This window comes from Anastrepha obliqua, chromosome 5, assembly GCF_027943255.1.
Source record: "Anastrepha obliqua isolate idAnaObli1 chromosome 5, idAnaObli1_1.0, whole genome shotgun sequence".
Taxonomy (NCBI): domain Eukaryota; kingdom Metazoa; phylum Arthropoda; class Insecta; order Diptera; family Tephritidae; genus Anastrepha; species Anastrepha obliqua.
Window position 1 is genome coordinate 49712261 of NC_072896.1, and position 18903 is coordinate 49731163.

An 18903-nucleotide genomic window follows, 5' to 3' on the forward strand; every position below is an offset into this window, starting at 1 on the left:
TTCAGAACCACTGGCAATGTTGGGATGGACCAACTCCACAAACTTGACAGAGTGCTTGGCTTGTCATCGCACAGCAAATTTAAAGAGGCGTTTTTGATACATAAAATTTCACTCTTTTTCCACCCTCAAGAATAAAAAGTTCAATTTCGAAACACGTATGTGTAAATTTTTTATTTAAATTTAATATTTCTCTTTTAATCATGTAAATAAGTTCCTACGAGTTCTTTCTCCTCAAATAATTTCAGTCAATGCATGTTTTCAAAGTAGATTTTATGTTTCTGCTGTTATTAATTTTTTAATTAGTTTGCATTTTTTATTCCACATGAGTTCTCCATGATGCAATTCATTTTGAATAATTTTAAATAAAAAAATACAATAGAAAGATAAAAATACTCGAGGAAATAACCCTCCTCTGCGTTGGAAAGATCAACAGGAAGAATACTCAATAAAAAATTCTGCTAGAAGTTTCATTTCAGTCCATCATGAGTGTTGATTTCCGATTGCTGTAACTGTAGATATGATTTCTTAAGTTCAATAATCGTGTTACCAACACATCTGGCCATCTTTATCGATCCCCTAGAAGCTGCAATTTATATCTTAAGATTTTTGTAAGGGTACAAAATTACCAAACAAGCCAGAAAGACTGTCAACAAGGTTTTTAAAATTCGGTCGGCAGAATGCATTACTGCGAAGTCAGCTAAGCCAACCAAAACCAACATAAAAATTTGTTGTTGATTAGCGCAATAACCGGCTAAGCGCTTTACGCCGAAATCACCGAAGCACTCCGATAATTTCATCTTTCTCGTGGACACTGTAACCAATTACGAACACCTAATGAAGCCAAGTTCACCATTTAGTCTTTCCAATGCAACCACGACTGATTTCCAGGCTGCAGTGTTTGTATTCGTCCCTCTATTCATAAATTTATAATGCTGCATAGTTATTCGCTGCAAACTGTCTATGTGACGGCAGAGCTCATAAGCCTCATCGGCCCAACGAATAAATGAAAATCTATGAAATATATTGTGCTTGGAATATAATCCATAAATAATAGGAACAATAAAATAGCAGTCATACATTCAAACATTATAAAAAAAAAAAAAAAAAAAAAAAAAAAAAAAAAAAAAAAAAAAAAAAAACATTATTTCCATTTCTCAAAAAAATTAAAGAATTTTTCTTCATCGTCCCAATCGCCTCAAAAAACATTCCGTGAAGTGGAACTTTATTTGTGGGATAGGTAGAAAGTTACACTAATTTCTAAATTGATATTGGATAATAAACCCGTCCGAGATGGAGGCTCTATGTTCGACACTAGAACTCTAGGAATTTACGATTATAACGATGAATTATGTGAGCCGGAGTATTGTTATAAAACTTTGACTTTGGGGCTTTGCCGTGATTTTTTGGTCGTGGCTCGTCAGGCAAGTGCCATTCTAATTATTGTTTGTTCGTTTCGACCTACATGCATATGTATGTATGACAAGTCCCCGGAAACAGCTAACTTTCGATAACATTTTGTTTCGTAAACATTTCGCAACAGTAAAATGCACGAGGTTAGGTTAGTTAGGTTAGGTTTTGCAGCAGCATAGCACATAGGGACAGCGATGCCACTTAGACCACGAAATGGATCCGTTGTGAGCCGCAGTGACTGGGCTACATTTCCCCTTCCACATTGAGCTGAGCTTCCTGAGCTTTGGACAAAGCGTAAAAGGTTGTTCATTAAAATGCACAATTCGTTCGGGCGAGTAACCAATGCCGACAAATCGATCGTCATAGCAAAGTGGATAAAATGCATGACTATCAATTGGTGGGACGCGCGCTCTATAACTTTAGAAAACATTTTTAAAGTATAGTTTAGTAAAATTTAGAAAAGTTTAGCTGCCAATGGCAAGCCTTCGATTGCAATTTTGCCATGAAAGAGCTCCTCATAAAAACCATCTGCCGTTCGGAAGTGGCATAAAACCGTAGATGCCTCGTTCTTAAGAAAATCATTTATTTTCTTTTTGTTTTTTGAAAGGCTGATTCAATTGCTAACTTTTGTTTCACGGTGTGTTGATGAGTATTGGAATGAAGTTAAGGCGGCACGGTTAGTAAGTATATACATAGATTACGAGTACAATCACCTCATTGTAAAGGATTTTAAACAACAGAAAATGGAAATAATTGCAGAAAACGCTATGAAAATATAAACATTCCCTATGTGTTGGAATGGGTTGATTACTCGTAAAATTATAAAAGCAACAAATAAAATTTAGTGAAAAATTAAATTTTTTAGTTAAAGGGTCCCGGGGTTCTAGATTTTTAAATTTACATTTTCGGGATATTTTCAGGATTTTTTTTTATAATAAAAAAAATGAAAAACGAAATTTAAATTTTTTAGGCTTTTTATTTAACTTCTTTTACATGCAAAAATGAAAAAAAAAAAAATTTTTTTTTATTTTAAAAACTAAAAATATGGCGCTGAAGTAGACCCTGCCGAAAAATTGGACCTCGACGGTGTTGGCATTTTGGCTCTTCTTCTTCTACTTATCTGAAACACAAAAACCAAAAAAATGATTAATCAATATGACTGTAGCTATATCCCGGATGTAAAAAAATTGACAAAATGGCGCGGTTTTGAATTTTACACTCTAAAAATCGGGATTTTTCCCGTTTTTAATAAAAAAATACGAAATAATTATATATGATTCTAGTACGGGCAATAGCCGTGTGTGTTGTAAACAATATATTAAAATTTCACACGATTTTTTTTTTTTTTTTTTTGACAATACCAGGCCGAAAAAATAGTTTTGAAATAATTGAGTTTAAAGTTTTGAGAATGGCCGCGTGACGAATCTGACTCTACCTGCTAAAACGGCTGTAGAATCGAAAATACTGGGAATATCTTTCCAAAAATTTGACAGTATATTCTTAGAAGTCTATACTTTCAAAATATCAAACAAAAAGAATGATTTTTTGAAAATTCTAGACCACCGGGACCCCTTAAACTCATTTGCGATCTACAGTAATTCTTAGAACTATGAATAGAACTCGAAAATACCATACGATTTGGCGGAGAAATATTTGAACCGCCCTAATGTGCATACTACATAAAATATTTTTATTGGATATTAGCTGATTTTTACTTTTGTCCTTAGAAAATTTTCTCTTGGTTTATTTCTCTCAACCTCAAAACATAAAAAACACTCCCAAACACATTCAGCACAGATAACAGAAACAAAACAAACACCACATACATACATATATAAGTACAAGTACTAAAAAATGTCTTTAAATATTTAAATTAAAATAATTATACTCGGCAATTAATCATATCGTTGTTTTTTTCTTTTTTTATTTCTGAATATGCGGTGCAAATTTAATTGTTGATTGTCCAATAAATAAAATTAAAAAAATATATACATACATACATCCAATAACGTAAAATTGAGCAAAAAATACAGATGGAAATAATGGAGCATGTGCAAAGTCCCGTTTCGACCCGCATTAGGCTATTAGGGTTCTACGGAAAGAATTTATAGGATAATTAAAAACATTGTATGACATTAAGGCTTTTCCACATAATTCGTTTGACTCAATTTATAATTACACTTGAAGAAAAAGTTTAAACAAAAAAAATATATTATTGTGAAATATGAAGATGTTTACTCTTAAAAATAAAATAAAAACCACAAATAAATTGGAATTGCTATATGCTGCAAATGCGAGTATATGTATACAAACATACAGACAAAGAAACAAATAAAAATTTTAATTAAAATTTTGTACAAATTAATAAAGCTATGAAATAAAAAATTAATTAATTAAAAAAGTAATACCGTCATATTGAAATTGTTAACTTCTTGCCAGCTAAACAGTTCAAAAGCTTTTTTTTAGTTCAAGGACAAACCTAACATACATTCATATGTCTGCGTAAAGTTGGCGAGCGCAGCGGCAGTGGGTAGATGGCTGCAAAAACGAACTGGAGTCGGCACTGCATACCGAAACCGAAGGAAACTAACCAATGGAAGCAAACAACGCAAAAATTTAAAGCCATGGTGTAATTGTGAAAGTAATAATTTGTTAATGTGTTGAATCGTTATTAAACCCAAATAAAAATATAAAGTAGTGTACGGTAAATTATTTTTTGTTGTTGCATGTGTTTTACAATATTAAACTATTTACATGTATTTACATACATATGTACGTTCTTTGTACGCTGTTTATACTGGAAGGTTAGACTGGAAGTGCGGTCAAAATAGAAATCAAAAGAAGTTGATGCTTGAATTTAAAAGCGAAAATTTTTAGAATATCCTCTAAATGCCTTAAATTTACTAATTCCAAAACATTTTTGCAATTGTGTAATAATTACTTACATTTAGAGTCTACTAAATTAGCGATTTAAAATCAACAAGACGAGGGTTGCCGTATATATTTTCAGAACAAAAATGAAAACACAGTAAAATGAAAATAGAAATGGAAAATGGTTTTATTGTTTTTCAAAATATTCAGCTTGTAAGTTAATACACTTCTGCAGAGAGAAGGGAATTTGTCTCCCGTACTGTCAACACGCTTGTTTTCTTCTTTTGTGGGAGAAAGTTCTGAGTTATGTGTTGGTTTCTAATCAAACGGAAGAAATCAACGTAGACAAACATACGAACGCTGCTTGGGAAAAGCAGGATTAATTTTGCTAGTAAAGTAGGTTTAATTTAAAATGTTATGGAACGTGTTTATGTTCAATTCTAATTGTTCCCCCATTTCTAGATACTCAAGTTAATTGTTTGTATATGAATTATTTTTAATTTAATTTTGTTTTATTCGAGTACAAAAATGTATATAAAGGGTTTTCCAATAAGATGTGTTATTTTGATATTCAAAGAAAAATGCTATTTTGCTGCGAATAAGTGCGAAATGGGTGAGCAGAATTCTGCTGCCGAGTACCCAGTGGCGTGACAGCCGAAATTACTCTCACAATTTTAGTTCGGATGACCATACCTGTTTACCGTATTTCATATTTCTTCTTTTCTAAGGGAAAGTAAATCATGTTCTAAGTCTCGGCGAAATCGGAGCGCTTTTACGATTTTTGGTCACTGCTTATATGACGACATTGCACTGTGCGGAATATACGTAGCGCAATAAAACGGGACAAAATTTAGCCCAGCTATAATGGCACATTGGGTTCTGCGACAGAGATTTGTAATGATTGTCTGAATTTGTGTTTGTTTACTATCCGTGGCCAACAAAGTGATGCAGAACTAAAGTAAAAAAAGTTATCTGTTGAAAATACGTACTTACTTCCCCCTAGAACACTAACCACGCTTCACGCCGTTAAGTAAAGAATCATTATATTGCCTTCGGTCCCGTTACTCCCGTTATAACCCCCGACTTTGATTATATACATATGTAATTGGCGCTACACCCTTTATTAAGTGTAAGCGGCCTATTCACTTCACGGAATGTCGTGGAATTATAGCCTAATTACACCGAACCTTGATTGCAGTTTTCACTTAAGGGGGGAAGCTGGTCTAGAATTTTGAAAAAATCGAAAAATTTTTTTTTGTCTTAAAAGGTTCTTTAGGGTCTTAGAAATAATATACTAAATGAGGGATGCCAGCAAAAATGTCTAAATGCCCAAATTTTTCATTCGACGGCAGTGCCTCGCAGGTATGATTTTACAATACTTACAACTTTAAACGCGTTTTTCTCGAAATCACTTTTTTTAAACTGGCCGAAGACATAACTCGAGCAAATCTTTACCGATTCTTACGAAATTTTGACAATACATTCGAAATACCTTTCTCCGGAGACGTACGTAGGATTTTTTATTTATATTACATAGTTTTTTTTTTTTTAATCAACAATTTTATGTCGTTCTTTATAGTGAAAATTGTAACTTTTTGTTCAAACGTGCACCATTTCGCGAAAAAACAAAATATCGAAAAAATCCTACGTACGTCTCTTTCTGTTGATATATAGAAACTAAACAAATTTTATTTTTTGATCCAGGACAAAAATTAAGGAGTTTACGTCTTCGGCAATGGACCCACTAGAAAAAAAGGCGCCTTAGGAGAACTGCTGGACAGCGGCCATTTTGAAATTAATTCAGACGAAAAATTTTGTATTTGTACCATGAAAGCTATATTATTAAACCTATTTCACAGATTTTCGATTGATTCCTTTGTTGAGTCAAAATAAATTCATAAAATATGCCCATTTTTTGCGCTCTAGACCAGCTTCCCCCCTTAAAGTTAAAGATTGCATTTAAATGTCTTAACTTTCAAGCAATTGTTGTTGTTAACTAAACTTTGCTAAGCTAACAGAAAATTTTATGCAGCCAGTGATGGTTGTACTACAAATATCTATAAATATCCAGCACAGTTGTATGCATGTTTTACTTTTTTTTCTCGAATCGAACTGAAAAAATCGTTAGGCATGAATCCACACCTGGTGACCAAATGGTCCAATATCCAATGCCTTGTTAATATTCCCGGGAGAACTCGCTCCTTCGTTTCTCGAGTGTTGGCCAAAGTAAATACAATGTTCTGCAGGTGTCTATATCTGTGTACGTACTTTTAGCGACTATTGTAGCCTTTTCCTCAAATTGTCAATACAAGAATCACAGATGCAATTTAATACTTGGGCTCAACCCCTAACTCCCGTCTCTTACCATTTACTCCTGCACTTGTCTGCTTTCACGTTGCTAGCGCACCACAAAATCACAATATCCCAGGGCCTAGTGCAGTTTGACACTATTGTGTCGAAAAAAAAGTAACAATTTTTGAATTTTTTATGCACATGCCGGGTTTGCCATTATCTTCTTTAAGACCTTGATTAAGGCCTAACTGCCTGCAACGAAGCAGTTTTTCAACCAGATCTGTGTTCATGACAATGCCATAGATCGCGATTTGAAAAACATTTCAGCACATTGTAAATCTATAAGTTTCACTCAGGGATCCGTCCGTGGATAAACATTTCTGATCAGCGAGACAAACATCCCTTTTGCGCGCTACAAAAAATCGAAGGTATGTAATGTATATTACCCATTAGCCATGAAAATTGGACTATACACCAAACGGTATGAAAACCATTTTATTGGGCCAGGTTAGGCACGAAATGGACAAAAATACATATTCGACAGGAGGAAAATTTGGAGTCGCGCTTCTCCACTAACCTAGAGAGATAACAGAGGTGGAAAGCATCATCGAAGGTCTGTACAACGATTACAATAGCACTATGTGACAACAAGAACATCATGTCGATGTTGGATTGACATTGGCCATTAGTATTGATACTCCGTCAATTTTTGAACACTTCTTAAATCAGAAATTTTCATATGAAAATAGTTGGTGACAGAGTGTGTATGTATGACCTCCTATTACTATATATTATTACTATATATATATTATTACTGTTTTATTACTATATATCAATAGAAATGTACACTAGTGCAATATTCACGAGTAAACTCTCACACGAATCACTCATTCAAATAAAATCAATCAATTTTTGTCAAGCATGGACTTTGTTATAAATGTTTGCAATTTTTATTAATCAAGTAATTCAATGATACATTATTTCCGTTTTTCTTAGTTTCATTCATTTTTTTTTTTTAATTTCATTTCGACAAGTAAAAATATAAAAATATTGCTGAATTCATTTAGTGTTTCAAAAATTCAATAAATGGAAGAAACTAAAAATTTTTTAACAATAAAAAGAACAAAATCAATTTCATTTCTTGTCACTGATACAGTGTTTTTTAACTTTCAGCGTTTTAATTTTTTTTTTGTTTTTTGATGATAAATTACAATATTCTCTATGCATATTTGTTTTTTACGGCTACACCTCCGCAAAATTACGGTTAATAAAGATAAGTTTAAATTGAACATGGCCATAAGTCTTTGTACATTTCCAAGTGCCACAAACGCAAATAAATTACAGTTTCTTTAACATGCATGTGTAAGTGCGTGTGTGTCGTGTGTAACATAATTTGCATTTGAAAACAATGGGAAATTGATTATAAGCCTCACATACAATTATTTAAATTATACTAATGTGGATCTGATGCGGACTATGGGTAAATATATTTTTTTTATTGTTTCAAATCTGTTTTGTGTGATTTCTCTTGTTGAAAGATGTATTCGGCATAAGCTTCGGCCTCTTCACGACGTCTACGATCCAACCACGGTTTGATAGCAAAACGATATGTGCCCATAATGGCTAATGTCGAAAATATGCCTGCAGCCATAATGCCTACTGGCGAATTTTTCAGCGCACGATATATATTAGTGGACGTCATCTGGAAAAAAAACAATTTATGTAATTATTTATTTACATCCATATTTATATACACAGGATAGTAATAATTTAGTATCCATAGTGTGCCCAATGGCCGACACTTCGGCCTAAAAGATATTTTGTAACCTACTACAAGGTGAAGTCCAAAATAAACTAGACTGGCGTCTTAAAAATGTTTTTGATGGCGCTATCTTTTTAATGAGTTAGTTGATTGAAAGTTACAGCCCTAGCTGACTTCCAGTGAAAGCCTGGTGACATTCGGTTCAGAGAAAGCGAAGTTATTGCGTCTAAAGTGTCAATATGTCTGTGTCATCGGTACAAAAATGAGTTTCGAACAAAGATATGGCGATATGGCTCCCTGTGACTTCTACCTATTCGGAAAAATGCATTTGGTCATGAAAGGAAAATGTTTTGCGTCCGTAGAGGACATCGAAAAGCTTTTAGATCGCGCAAAATAGTATGTCGAGGTCAGAGGAGACTATTTTGAATAAATAAACTCGAAGTTATCAGAACAATGCACCTGTAGTTTCTATTTTAGCTAAGTCTTGTTTATTTTGGACTTCACCTTGTACCTTTTATAAAAGTAGTTAATATCTACTAGTCCTACTGACTTACATCAGGTTCTATTTAACCTAGATGTTCCCTGCCTTAGACTGGAATTGGTTGAAAGCCAAAGTCCGCCTTGCGGACAAATTTCAAAATATCTGCAACAGGAGCATTATTGATTTTATTCGGAACCAGTTAATCTCAGTGAAAAATATGCAGTCTCGCCTTTGCTATTGCAATACAGTTGCACAAGATATGATCTGTGGTTTTATCATCTTCCAGACAGAGTCTACATTCTGTCTCATTTCCCATGTGAATTTTTGAGAGATGGTAAATTAAGTAATGTCAGAAAAACGTATTCCATGGACGTGTAAATAATTAATATTGCAACCGCAAACTTCGAATTAATTGAAGCACAGGCTCTTTACAACCAAAGTGATGATCATCCTCAGTTTGGAGAATAGTAGAGCGAATAAAGATCTAGCGGCTGGATTATGTCATCCGATTGGATAAAAACGCTCCGGTTCTGAAAGCATTCGATGCGGTACCAGCTGGAGGTAGCAGAGGAAGATCTTCTCTGTGTTGGAAAGATCAGGTGAAAGCTTGGATTCACTTGGCGCTCCCAACTGGCACTGATTCGCACGAAAAATAAACGAATAGCGGCTTTGTTTAAACTCGGCTCAGAATCTCTTAAGCAGTTATCGCCCCCAATCAAGAAAAAGAAGAATCAGTATGAGGGGGTTTACTGAACTTGCTGAGAACGCTTTGAATTTCCTTTCCCTGACTTATGCACAATACTTAAGTATCCTTTTCTTAGAGAAAAGTTTAGAAGAACCTATTTGCTCTTTGGGTTAATAACTAGCGAAATTCCTTGCTCTGGATTAATTAGAAACATTTGTACTTTCATAATATTAAGATTTGTATTCGATTTAAAAACGAAACAGTGATTTGTTCCAAGCAGTGGTCTAATACTTGAAGCACATAATTAGTTGATGCAATAATCAGACGTATGTATGTATGTATGTATGTATGTATAAGAGTGACACAAGGCTTACTTTAGCTTTTTTTATCTATTTAACGGTTTCCGCAACTAAGTTTGTTGGTACTGCTTTAGAAGAAACTGGCAAGGCAGATTCCTTTACACTCTCCTCTTTCTGTTGTGTATTTTCTGACCGAAATTTCAGTATAAGAGGCTTCCAAATGTAGACACCACCAAGGAAACCCACTGCAGTAACTACCATTAATTGCTGCACTGTAACACCACGTGGACGACGTATACGCATAGCACTATTCTTTCTTAAATATTATTTCAGATGTTTTTAGTATTCCATTGGCCACAAACAATTGTTAAATAACCACTTTGACATACTAGAAATGTTTACAGCCGCCACTAAAATATTGAGGTTATTTTGTCTAATTGAACAGCTGTTTTGGATGGAAGACAATTTATACTGGCGTTGCCACAAATTGAGAAGCGAAAGAATACTGAAGAAAATTGAAGGTATTTGTTATATCCGCACACGGGGCTATTATAATTTGTTTATATTTTACAAGGTGAAAATAATTTTTTTATTATTTTTCGTTGCATAAAAGGCAACAAAAGAGCAGAGGTCGAAATTGTGAAAATACGTAGTTGACACAGTTTGAAATTCATAATTTTCTAACTAGCGCCATCTATATGTGATTTTCGATTGCATTCGAAATAAAAGAAAATTAATGTTGTTGCGTTAGCCGTCGTAGCCGAATAGGGTTTGTGCTTCACTACCGCTCAGTAATACCTGGTTCGAAACCCATTTTGACGGGTATGAAATAAAAACAATATGATAGAAAAGGTTTTTTCTTATAAAAAACCATCTGTCGTTCAGAATCTTCATAACGAACAACACTAATTGGAGATCAGCTAAAGAAATGTGTTCCAATGGAAAGCATTTGCAAATAATATCTAAAACTCTGATATAAAACTAATAAATACCGTGAGTAAATCTGGATCATTGAGCCCGCCTATGAATACAAATTTTTTTTTTTCAACTAAAGAAACAAATGCGTATTTACTAGGCCGAGTCGATTTGTGGGGAGGCAAAAAAATCGCCCATTGCTATGTGAAAATCATATTCTATGGATCAAAATAAGAAACTTTGCCGAAGGAACCATACCTACCTCTAAAACGAATTCTGATGTCCCCCAATTTGGGTCGAACTTTTAGTGTCTTTTGTGGGGAGGCAAAAAAATCGCCCATTGCTATGTGAAAATCATATTCTATGGATCAAAATAATAAACTTTGCCGAACGAACCATACCTCTAAAACGAATTCTGATGTCCCCCAATTTGGGTCGAACTTTTTAGTTTCTTTTCTCATGTAAAGCCCAAAAATGTTGATATTTTGAAATGATTGTATGGGGAACCCCCCAGGGGAGTTCCAGGGGGTGTGGCACTGGCATGGGTGGATCGGCCGTCCAAAGTTAATGGGGGTCGGTCATACATTTAGACTCGATTAGAGCACTCTAAATGGGTCAAAGTGGAATTTTTCGTTCGACCCAAATTGGGGGACATCAGAATTCGTTTTAGAGGTATGGTTCCTTCGGCAAAGTTTCTTATTTTGATCCCTAGAATACAATTTTCACAGAGCAATGAGCGATTTTTAAATCGACCCGCCCTAATATTTAACTTCTTAATTTTTTTTTAAACTATAAAATTATAATGCCCTACTACTTCTGCACAATAATAAATAAAATAAATAATGGGCGTGTTATAATACGTTCACATATGTATAAGTAGATGATCTACTTTTTCGCGCTTAACTCAAAATCCGTAATTAAAAAGCGCGATTTCCCATACAAAATTTCTCTCCCAAAATCTGAGATTATAAAATAGTCCTAGATAATAACGATACTTTTTGACATACAACCCTGTGTTTTCTGTATTATCGATAATTATTATTACGAATATAAGGAGAAACATCAAAATAAAAACTAAATGAAAGGGATGCCGGCAAAGAAAACAGGTCTGTAAACATAATTCTAACAAAATTTTTGTTCATTATTATTAATTACGGATTCATTTTATAGAAAAAAACGTGTGTCCATAAACGTTTTGTCCTCTTATTACTTATTATAAAATGTAATATAGAATATCCCATGCGTATTGCTGTCATAATTTTTTGCAACCTCAGTAAACGTCGCATACGGATTTCCACCAACATTTTATTATTATCAGCCAATTGCGCAATTAAATTAGCTATTCCTTCCCATTGTATTTTCTTCATATCGTTAATAATAAGTAAAGAAACCAAAAACATCGAAATATTCCACTAAAATAATTTCTATGAAGAAAAACCTCTCAAAGCAGTGTTGACAGCTTATTGACAATTTTGCGGGTAATCTACCATATGTGAACGGGCAGATTAATTTGGTGGATTTATAGATGATTAATCCATAATGCTGGGCCGAGCTCTTCCTCGTATTTGTGGTGTGCGTTTGGATGTCGTTCCACAAATGGGAGAACCGAGAGTTTTAAGGGGTAACACCACTGTACACGCGTAAAATAAACACGATTTTTAAAGAATTTTTTTGTATAGAAGGAAAGGGGAAACAATCACTCTGATTTGGGAAGTTATTACTTATATACTAAAATACAAAACTACAAAGTTTGATCGAAAAATTTTACAAAATGACGGCATTGGAGACATTTTTGTAAAGTGGTTTCTCTTGAAGGAGCTCCGCGGCACGCAGCACAAAGGGTGCAAATTTTAATCTGGAACAAAGAAACATTTTTTTTTCTTAATCCAGATAAGAATAGCTAGAGAAACACGTAGGGGATTTAAAAAATATTTATTTTTGTGGAATTAGCAAGCATTTGAAGGAAAAAACTCTATTTTGGACTAAAAAAACGGCACTTAAATAATTATAACAATCGTTTAAATTAATCTATCGAAAATCCCCTACGCTCTTCTCTTAAGAAGGTTATTATACAGACGTAGTGAAAAACCTGATTAAAAATATTTAAAATTGTTTGAGTTATGCTGCGTGCCAATTTCAGAAAACGTGTTTTGAGAAAAACGCGTTTAAAGTTTGGAAATTTGGAGAAGTCGTTAGGTAGCAGTCACTAACGCTTGGGTAAAAGCTTAAAATATTTATGAAATAGACTTCGGTAACGTATAAAACTTTTTTGTTCTGTATTTTAAAAGGTTCAAAGAATTTTTTAAGCTTATAAAAAAAAAATCAATTTTTTGAAATTTCTACAGTGGTGTTACCCCTTAAGCCGACTCCGAACGGCAAACTGTTTTTATGAGAAGCTTTTTCATGGCAGAAATACACTCGGAGGTTTGCCATTGTCTGTCGAGGGGCGACCGCTTTAGAACAAAATTTCTATCATTTTACTGTTTCATGAACGGAGATTCGAACCTACGCACTCCCCGCAATGTAGTCACGCACCGACCCATTCAGTTACGGTGGTCGCCTTCAATACAATACTGGGAGTAAAAATTAGATTTTGATAAAAAAAGTCATTTTAGCTGAACGCTTCGAGATTAAATACCCCAGATAACCTGAACAATTTTATATAAATTAATTGCGAATTTCATCTCAAAGCGGCTGGTGCGGTACTCGCGGTAGCATTTCTTATGAATAAAGTATGTAATTGATAAGCAACACACACTGATTGAATCGAAATACGTATACAATATTTTTTACTCGAAACATGAGAACAAAACGAAATGCATACGAGTGCAAATACTTCGCGGTGGTTTTGTATACATTATTTTTTACTGGATTCGTGTACGGATTGGAAGATGATCGTCCTGTCAATAGCCGTGATAACCTTATTTCGTGGCATCTATTAGACACTACGAAAATACTACTAAACGCCACAAATAATATTGTGGTCTCGCCAAAAAATCTAACATCACTACTTAAGGCACCTCCACAAATAGATTTACGTTTTGGTAACACCAACAGCCAGACGCCAGGACAAGGCATAATTCTTATCGAATCTAGAAAAAAACTAAGAAACCCCGAACAATTAGAATTGTTTTATCATGGCAAAATCCAAGAAATTTCTTTTAACGAAAAAACCAAAGTGCTCAAAGCTATCAATGACTGGGGAAACCGCACTACAGATCAGAAATTCTCCAGATTTTTTACATCAGAATCCGAATTAAACGATTTGGAAGTTCTAATTATTAATATATTTCACTTCAACGAGACTTTACAAGTAAATTTCAAATATAGTGTGAATGAAACATTTTACGTTACACCAAAAAATATAATAAAAGTGCCATCTGTGGAAACTACTGATTATTTCGACTACCTAGATTCGCAAATCTTGGATGCCAAAGTATTGCGTCTACCATATAGCAGTAACTTATCAATGTATATACTTTTACCACACACTAAACAAGGTGTTGACGAATTGCTCAATAATCTAGGACATGAGCAGCTGAAGCGTATGCAGTGGATGATGGAGGAGTCGCGGGTGAATGTATTGTTACCAAAATTCAAGTTCTTCTTCAAAACGAACCTTGAAGAAAATATTCGGCCATCCAACCATATATTTGATGTAGATCTACAGTTCGCATTTGGCGAACTAGTTGATAAGGTGAATATTTTCCATATAACTACGATAAATTTTGATGGAAATGGTAAAGGAACGGCAGACTCAAAAATACGTCAATCTAAATATGAAAAATTTCATGTGGATCGCCCCTTTGTCGTTTATATTGAAGAAGATAGCACAGGTGATATTATATGTATAGCCAAAGTGTTAAATCCTGCTATGTAATGGTTCAGTTTCACTTATTTAATATAATATAAATATATGCATGCGTTCGTAATCCGATCTGAAAATGCAATCAGTATGCAAGCTTTAAGAATAAATAAACACAAAATACATTTATAGCTGCGTTTCTATTTTTCTCAGCTATTTTGGGCAACAGCTATAGAAGGGTCTATGTAGTGGTTTCTTTTTAAAAATTCAAAACAATTACCAAAATCTCATTTTTTTCGGTATATAATTGGTTTATTCCAACGCGCAAATATTCGCATTATTTATGGAAAACGATTTCATTCATGCGTCTAAAAATACGTTCACATATGAAGTGATTACCAATAAATCCAGAAAAATAACCTACCGGTTCACATATGGCAGATTAGCTGCAAAGATGACAATCAGCTGTAGACTGCTTGGAAAGGTTTTTCTTCATAGAAATTTATTTGATGTAATATTTTGGAGTTTTTGTTTTGGGTAAGTAAAGAAAAGGCAAAGAGAAGCAATAGTTCATTTAATTGCACAAAAGGCTGCTAGTAATAGGCAGTTGGAGGAAATCCGTGAACGACGTCTACTGAGGTTACCAAAAAATTATGGCAGCAATACGCATGCCAAATTCGATATTACATTTTATAAGGCAATGACCGGTCAATGCGTCTATAGACATACGCTTTTTTCTGTTATATGAATATAAATATATATTATATATATAAATATTATCTAACAAAAATGTTATCAGAATTATGTCCACAAACCACGATTCTTTGCTGGCGTCCATTTTATTTAGTTTTTACATTGACGTTATCCTAATAATAATTATCGATAACACAGAAACCACAGGGGAAAAAGTATTTTTATAATCTAAGATTATTTTATAATCTCGAATTTCGGGAGAGAAATTTTGTATGGGTTGTATTCTCGCCTTTTAATTAAGGATTGGGAGTTAAGCTCACAAAAGTAGTTAACTCGGCTGGCTTCAAAGCAGCGCATCCAATTAATCCAGTTTTCCAAGGCCTTGATGATGCTTTCTCGCTCTATCTCTTGAATGCCTCGTTCAATATTCGCCCTAAGGGCCTGAATTGTTCATGGATTTATTGCATAAGATCGGTAATTCACGACATCCCACAAAAACTTTCTAATGGCGTCAAATCGCAGCTCCAAATTACGAATTGACATCGCCGAGACAGCTGATGACACGCTTTCCGAACTTGGTGCGCAACAGATCAATTGTTGCATGGGCTGTGTGGCACGGTGCGCCATTCTGCTGGAGCCAAAGATCGTCCAAGTGCATGCCTTCAATTTCCGGTCACAACAAATCCGGTCGAAATGGCGTTTAAAACCCCATTTTTAGAGAAAATTAAAAAAAAATTCGCATCAAACTGTCATTTTCTGAGGATCTTTGATCCACAAAAGGAGCTCCGCTGGCTCATCCAAGCTGCGTTAGCCATTTGCGCGAAATAGCATCGAATCCGTATAAAAAACTGTATCAGTACCATTTAAACTCGTTTAATTTAATATCAAAGTTCGAGCGATCTTAATGAAAACTTCTCTATTTGTACTAATGTTTGTTCGTTTGCTGGAAAATTGTTATGATTCAAAACAAACCTGTTTGAAATTAGTATGCAAAATTAATCGCCTTTTTAAATCGGACTAAAAATGGTTAATCTTTTTTCCAAGACCCAGAAATTCTTAACCATATAAAGATTTCCCTGAAAACTTGTGATTGTGAATTTTTATTAGCTCCAAAATATACTTGGAAAATTTAAATCGAAAAAACGTAGGCGCTCGCAATAAATGTAGGTTAGTTGAAAATTATTTAGGCAAAAATAAAATAATGTGAGCTTTTAAGTGAAATTAGTTTTTTTATTCTGCGTCAACTTCAATCCACTATCCTTAATGATCCTAAATTATTTTTACACCATATCTGTCATTTATCTTTGTAAGATAGTTGAGCAAAGAGGGCACTTTAAAATTAGAAATATGGTAGTTTATCGGTTCTATGCTTAAAGCTCACATTAAGGAAATATTTATATAAAAAATCGCACAAAAAATTTCTTATACAATTTTTATTTCTGTATTTCTTTTGTTTTATTTTTTCTTGCGCTCTCCAATTTTCTTCAATGAAATCTTATATTGTTGTGGTAAGTCTACCATAAAAACCCTGCCAAGTACAGAGAAGTTATCGGTCGTTGTATATCTCAGGCAGTTTCGACAGGACTGATATGGCAGAGCCGAATGGAAAGAGGTGTTAGATGAATGGGTTTACGAGGGGTAAGTATGTGAAGAGGTGGTTAGTTTCATGTGGGATACCATCACATTATAAATAGATGTTTAAGACGTTTTTTATACAATGTAGATACAAATGTGCCGTACAAAACTCACCTAATCCAGTTGAGAGTATCGGCGTTTGTTGCTGAATCTGATCTATGCCAAACCCATTTCCTACTCCACCCCAGCTGGTGTTAGTATCATTTTTGGTATTGTAATGACAACGATTGCGAGTTTCTGTGTGATTATTATCGACTGATGACGATTGTTGCTGCTGGAATTCGCTATCTGAGGTATTAGATTTGATATGAGAGGGTGGCACCGATGAATTTCCACTATTTGTAAATTTGCTTGAAAATGATCGTCGTCGAGGAGCTGCCTGTATATTATTGACGTTGCTGTAATTCATATTCCGATAGACGCCAGCGCCACTATGACTTGATTGCGATTTTGAAGGATGCACACCATTTGTGAGGCCAGTTTTAGATGATACTGCTTCCACAGAGTCCACCATACCATTGGAATCATTAAATAGATTCTGCAATGCTTGCAGTCGTCTACTGCTACTACCGACTATGGTACGATTAACTTGACTACCGTGATTGGCGGTAGATGTTGTTGCTGTTGGCATGCCGGCACCACTTAAGCGACTTTGAGTTGCTAGCTGATGCTGATGCTGTTGCTGTTGCTGCTTATTTGCTGTAACTGCAACAGCAGCAGCAGCAGCCGTAGCTACTGCATTCAATTGTAATATCTTTTGCATGCCCAATATGTTCGATTGTTGCTCTTCGAATTTTCGCTTTGCCAATGCATTTTGCATTATCGATTTGGTGTGATTCTGTAATTCTTCTGTTGTCATGGGTTGTAATGAAAATGGATAACGTTGAATATTACTCTGTTGTTGATGTTGATGCTGTTGTTGTGCGGCCAAGGTTTGTTGCATTATTGCATAATTTTGTAGATTTTGTAACTGATTTAGAACCAAACTATTAGAGAATGCATCAAACGGGTGCTGTTGTGAAGATTGCTGGCTTGAATAAGACTGATGCTGAGCATGGGTATGAGAAAATTGCGTTTGCAACGGATGTGTCTGCTGTGTAGAGGTAAAAGTTAGTACTGCAGTTATGGCCTCGCGATCGCGCTGAGGCAAACGTGGGTTGGATAGTTGAACTAGTAGACCGTGTTTCGATATCTCGCCTAAAATTAGGAACGAAAAAATGTCGAATATGTTTTTTTTTATTTTTATTTAAATATTAATTTTTTCAATCTTCATTTATAATTAAGACTAGTATGTGGCTAATAAAATAGATGTAATACCTATATATCTTTTTTTTCTGAATTTAAAATCTTTTAAAAATTAGGATCTTCTGAATACGTATATGATGTGCTCCAGAAGAAATAGCTGAAAAAATAACACAAACAACGAGCAGAATTCCTTTTTTCAATCATGTTAACCTTTAAGAATGGGCAGTTCTTTTTCGGGCATGGGGTCTCACAGACTTCTAAATCTTCAGTTATACATTAACAGAGATGTCTAATAAATTTGAGGAACAAAGACTAGAAAGGCGGTAAATAAGTCTTGAATAAAAAATTGAAATGAAATAATACATTTTTATTGTAAAGAACCAAAAAATATCAAAATTAATACATTAGCGTTTCCAACCCTCTTTGACAAGAGATCCCTTGTCAACAGCTAAAAGTTAACATAATCCAAATCGGCTCTTAACGAATTTGAAAGAATCAGCTGATTGGCTGACGTAACCGAGGTCATGGCTGCAGTTTGTTTACGAAAAAACTGAGATTGCGCTGGTGATATACAAAAAAAAAAACAACCAATGACTCTTCGTTGGCGTGTGAGCAACAACTTATTGGACGAGAGTGTGAATACATATGAAATGACCGTGCACATAACACACATGATCGTGATAACAATTTTTATTTTCACAATAGCTAAATAGCAAACCTGGTAATCTATTATCCCTGCGAGTACCCGGTGTCGTGGCAGCCGAAGTTTACTCGCTCTATTTCGTTTTTCATCACAGCTAAAGGCCAAAT

General features: G+C 34.5%; 4 protein-coding genes across 4 annotated transcripts in view; 2 read left to right on the forward strand and 2 right to left on the reverse strand.

Moving 5' to 3' along the window:
* The window catches only part of LOC129249404 (sodium/hydrogen exchanger 6), a 42412-nt gene extending 38499 nt beyond the window's left edge, over positions 1-3913 (forward strand). Inside the window, exon 15 of the mRNA XM_054889203.1 lies at positions 3444-3913. Coding sequence (XP_054745178.1) covers positions 3444-3521 — 78 coding nt within the window. The 3' untranslated portion in view covers positions 3522-3913. The remainder of the gene's footprint in view (positions 1-3443) is intronic.
* A 4239-nt stretch (positions 3914-8152) lies between these two features.
* The window catches only part of LOC129249394 (protein cup), a 30053-nt gene continuing 19302 nt past the window's right edge, over positions 8153-18903 (reverse strand). Inside the window, exons 6-7 of the mRNA XM_054889194.1 lie at positions 16963-18045; positions 8153-8275 (exon numbers count right to left, since the gene is read on the reverse strand). Coding sequence (XP_054745169.1) covers positions 8262-8275; positions 16963-18045 — 1097 coding nt within the window. The 3' untranslated portion in view covers positions 8153-8261. The remainder of the gene's footprint in view (positions 8276-16962; positions 18046-18903) is intronic.
* Positions 9876-10294, reverse strand: LOC129249396 (uncharacterized). Its single transcript, XM_054889196.1, has one exon. It carries the CDS (start codon positions 10101-10103, stop codon positions 9891-9893), a length of 213 nt encoding a protein of 70 aa, XP_054745171.1. The 5' UTR covers positions 10104-10294; the 3' UTR covers positions 9876-9890.
* LOC129249395 (serine protease inhibitor 27A) lies at positions 13396-14709 on the forward strand. The gene has a single exon (XM_054889195.1). The coding sequence runs from the start codon at positions 13516-13518 to the stop codon at positions 14593-14595; it is 1080 nt and encodes a 359-aa protein (XP_054745170.1). The 5' UTR covers positions 13396-13515; the 3' UTR covers positions 14596-14709.

Coding starts and splice junctions, on each gene's coding strand:
- LOC129249396 (XM_054889196.1), bottom strand. CDS start 10,103: ATGCGTATACGTCGTCCACGTGGTGTTACAGTGCAGCAATTAATGGTA.
- LOC129249395 (XM_054889195.1), top strand. CDS start 13,516: ATGAGAACAAAACGAAATGCATACGAGTGCAAATACTTCGCGGTGGTT.